Source organism: Sinocyclocheilus anshuiensis, unplaced genomic scaffold, assembly GCF_001515605.1.
Source record: "Sinocyclocheilus anshuiensis isolate Anshui unplaced genomic scaffold, SAMN03320099.WGS_v1.1 scaffold1312, whole genome shotgun sequence".
NCBI lineage: Eukaryota > Metazoa > Chordata > Actinopteri > Cypriniformes > Cyprinidae > Sinocyclocheilus > Sinocyclocheilus anshuiensis.
Genome location: NW_015544237.1, coordinates 421,672 through 425,255, shown reverse-complemented (window position 1 = coordinate 425,255; position 3,584 = coordinate 421,672). Strand labels below are relative to the sequence as shown.

The following is a 3,584-nucleotide window of genomic DNA, read 5'->3' as shown; positions in this document are numbered from 1 at the left end:
ACAAAATATCTTCATGGAACATGATCTTTACTTAATATCCTAATGATTTTTGGCATAAAAGAGAAATGTATAATTGTGACCCATACAATGTATTGTTGGCTATTGCTACAAATATACCCCAGCGACTTAAGACTGCTTTTGTGCTCCAGGGTCACAAATGAGCCATAAAAGGATCAAATGTGATACAAAACAAAAAATCACATGCAATTTGTATTTTATTTTGTTGAAAGGTTTAATACATTTGTTCCATTTGAAGTGAAATTTATTTTTCAGACAATTTCGTTTGTCAGGCTTTACAGTGACAATTTCCCATTTGTCTCTTGTGCTTTCACCACGTTCACTACGAAAGATACAAGAGGCTGAGAACAAATGCAAGCAGCTGGAGAAGGAGTTCGAGCTGTACCGGGATCAGCAGAACGTCCGGCCCGAGGTCCGTCTGCAGTCAGAGATCAACCTGCTGACCCTGGAGAAGGTCAGAGACACTAAATCCTACACAGAGCAGAGGCGTATTATACTGAAGGAGTTAGCCAGGTTTAAACGGGTAAGACTAACTAATCACATGATTACTAGAGTGTGTTTTACTCTCGTCACAGCTGGAAATGATGAGTGAAAGCTTTCAGACAGTGTAGTTTTAACCTGAAAAATTAAATGAATTGGGTCAATCTCATAAAAACGTCTACCCAAGTCTTACACCCCAAAATATATTTTGCATAAAGAAAATTAAACCTGTTTTAAGGACGATCGGAATTTTTTTTTGCATTGAGGTGTTTTCAGTATTTAATATTGGTACTGAAATACTTGAAAATGGTAAAAAAAATATATATATATATATATATGTAACAAATCTATTACAAAAATAAAATATTTTTAAAAAGTAAAAAAAAATTTTTTTTTTATTTATATATTAATATATTGATGCATATATTTATTCCGGATTCTCATGACAGTAATACATCTGGATGTTTAATTTGTTTGTGATTCTTATTTATACTAAAATACTTTAAAATATATGTGTGTATGTATGTGTATATAAATATAAATAAATATATATAGATAGATAGATAGATAGATGATTTAATTTTGAATTTGTAATTCTCAAATAATATTACAAACATAAAAATATTAAAAAATTCTAAAATAATTTTAAATGTATATATTTAAAGGTGACATATCATGAAAATCTGTTCTTTTTAGCAGCATCATATGACCCCTTTAAGTGCTATAATCAGGTCCCCGGTGCATCTACCAACCAAGGAAACATGAAAAAGATTAACCCAGTAACTTTGTTTTGGGAAGCCTTTTTCTGCAAGCGTCTGAGAAAACCAGCGCGTCTGATTTCGCTCTCTTGGTGACGTGGCAAAGGGATCTCATTATAATATTACCGCCCCTTAATCTGTAAGTTTACACCCACGGCGCCGTTATTTTGATTTCGCAAGCGACAACAGTGTAGCAGCTCTAATGCCATGATGAAAGTTTAAGCAAAGCACGCTAACTGTTCTGTGTTTGGCTGCACAGACGAGCACAGAACACTGTTTAGAGTCCCAGCCTCAGAGGAGACAGAGGAGAGTATTTTGAGCGGAAACTTCACAGACACATTCTGGGAACACCTGAGACGATATTACATATTGTAAAAAGGGGCATAATATGTCTCCTTTAAATTGAGTATTTGGTAAACTTTATATTTAAGTGTATCTTTAAATAATAGTAACATGAATGAGAACGAGATTCTTGCGCATTACAGTCATGAGAATGTGCTTCAGTGTCATAAAAATAATGTCGCAATGTAAAAAATCTTAATGGCTCTAAAAATAGTCTGGAGTTTGTGTTCTGGATCCAATCAGGCTGCAGGCTCTCGCAGGACCAGCTCAAGACTAATGGAGCAGTTTACTGCGTTAAAGCAGACGTGGATGTGAGTTCTCACGGAAAAAGCAATGCGAGTGAATGCTGAGAAACGGAGAGCTGTCACGAGCTGCGCTGAAGCATTGGGCCGCTTCTCCAGTAAACAGAGGCGGCGCATGGAGCTTATCAGCCTGCTAATAACTGTTACAGACACAAAGCAGCTGGAGCGGCCCAGACTCGCCTCTCTCTTTACTTTCAAGTGCCAGAGATATATATATATAAAGAAAACAGCTGGTGATTTATGGAGCTCTGAGGCCTCCATAACTTAATATGATATTGAGCTATAAATCAGGCTTGTATTATGTTCAACATTAAACATCTGAATATCAAGTTGGCTTGTTGAAAGATCGATGGATGAATTTAAGTGGATCGTTTTTCACTGAAATAATCTTGTATTCTCATGTAACGTAGTAGAAACACAATATACACTGCTGTTCAAAAGTTTGGGATCAGATTTTTTTTTAATGTTTTTTTAAAGTCTCTTCTGCTCAGCAAGGCTGCTTTTATTTGATCAAAAATACAGTAAAAATTGTGAAATATTATTAGAAATTAAAACAGCTGTTTTCTATGTGAATATCTGTTAAACTGTAATGTATTTCTGTGATCAAAGCTGTATTTTCAGCATCATTACTCCAGTCTTCAGTGTCACATGATCTTCAGAAATCATTCTAATATGCTGATTTGCTGCTCAAGAAACATTTCTGATTATTATCAATGTTGAAAACAGTCGTGCATTTTGTTTTTCAGGATTCACAGAGGAACATAAAGTTCAAAAGAACAGCTTTTATTAGAAATAAAAATCTTTTCTAACAAAATAAGTCTTTACTGTCACTTTTTTATCAGTTTAGCACACCCTTGTGAATGTAAGTATTCGTTTCGTTCAAAAAAGAAAGAAAAAAATTACTGACCCAAGACTTTTGAAAGGTAGAGTGTATTGTTACAAAAGTGTATTGTTATTTTAAATAAATGCTGTTCTTTTTACCTTTTTTTTCATTAAAGTATGACAGGTTCCAAAAAATATATTAAGCAACATTATAAAAACATTATAAAGCAAAATATTAAGATATTTATCCAACATTTATTATAAATCAGAATATTAGAATGATTTCTGAAGATCATGTGACACTGAACACTGGAGTAATGATGCTGAAAATACAGCTGCGCATCACAGAAATAAATTACAGTTTAACAGATATTCACATAGAAAAGAGTTATTTGAAATTGTAATAATATTTCACGATTTTTACTGTATTTTTGATCAAATAAATGCAGCCTTGCTGAGCAAAAGAAACTTCTTTATAAACATTAAAAATCTTGCTGACCCCACTTTTGATCGTCAGGCGACAGAGATCATGTTTAGCACAGATTTTCACTAAAGATGTGCTGTGATGGATCTGTCAGCTGTGTTTGGGGTTTCTGGGTAAATTTCCTCAGTGATGCGGTCCAGGTGTCGGGCGAATCTCTCCAGAAAACTGCTCTTGAGTTGTGTCTGGCGTCCGGGTCATTCTCTGGTCACACAAGCAAACGCGTGTCTTCAGCCGTTATTAGAGCTGACGCTCACACCACACACTGCGAACAGAACTCTGGGAACCATTAGAGCTGCCGTTAACCGCAGGTAGTGAAGGAAACTCCTCAAATCCTCAGGATAATTGTGTGAGTGTGTGTGTGTGTGAGAGAGAGAGAGA

At 35.1% G+C, this 3,584-nt stretch overlaps 1 protein-coding gene across 1 annotated transcript in view; it reads left to right on the top strand.

Annotated features, from left to right (window-relative positions):
* LOC107697578 (centrosomal protein of 120 kDa-like) overlaps positions 1–3,584 on the top strand; it is a 34,935-nt gene that overhangs the window by 26,848 nt on the left and 4,503 nt on the right. Inside the window, exons 14-16 of the mRNA XM_016498377.1 lie at positions 350–541; positions 1,842–1,909; positions 3,301–3,410. Of these exons, the coding sequence (XP_016353863.1) occupies positions 350–541; positions 1,842–1,909; positions 3,301–3,410 (370 nt within the window). The remainder of the gene's footprint in view (positions 1–349; positions 542–1,841; positions 1,910–3,300; positions 3,411–3,584) is intronic.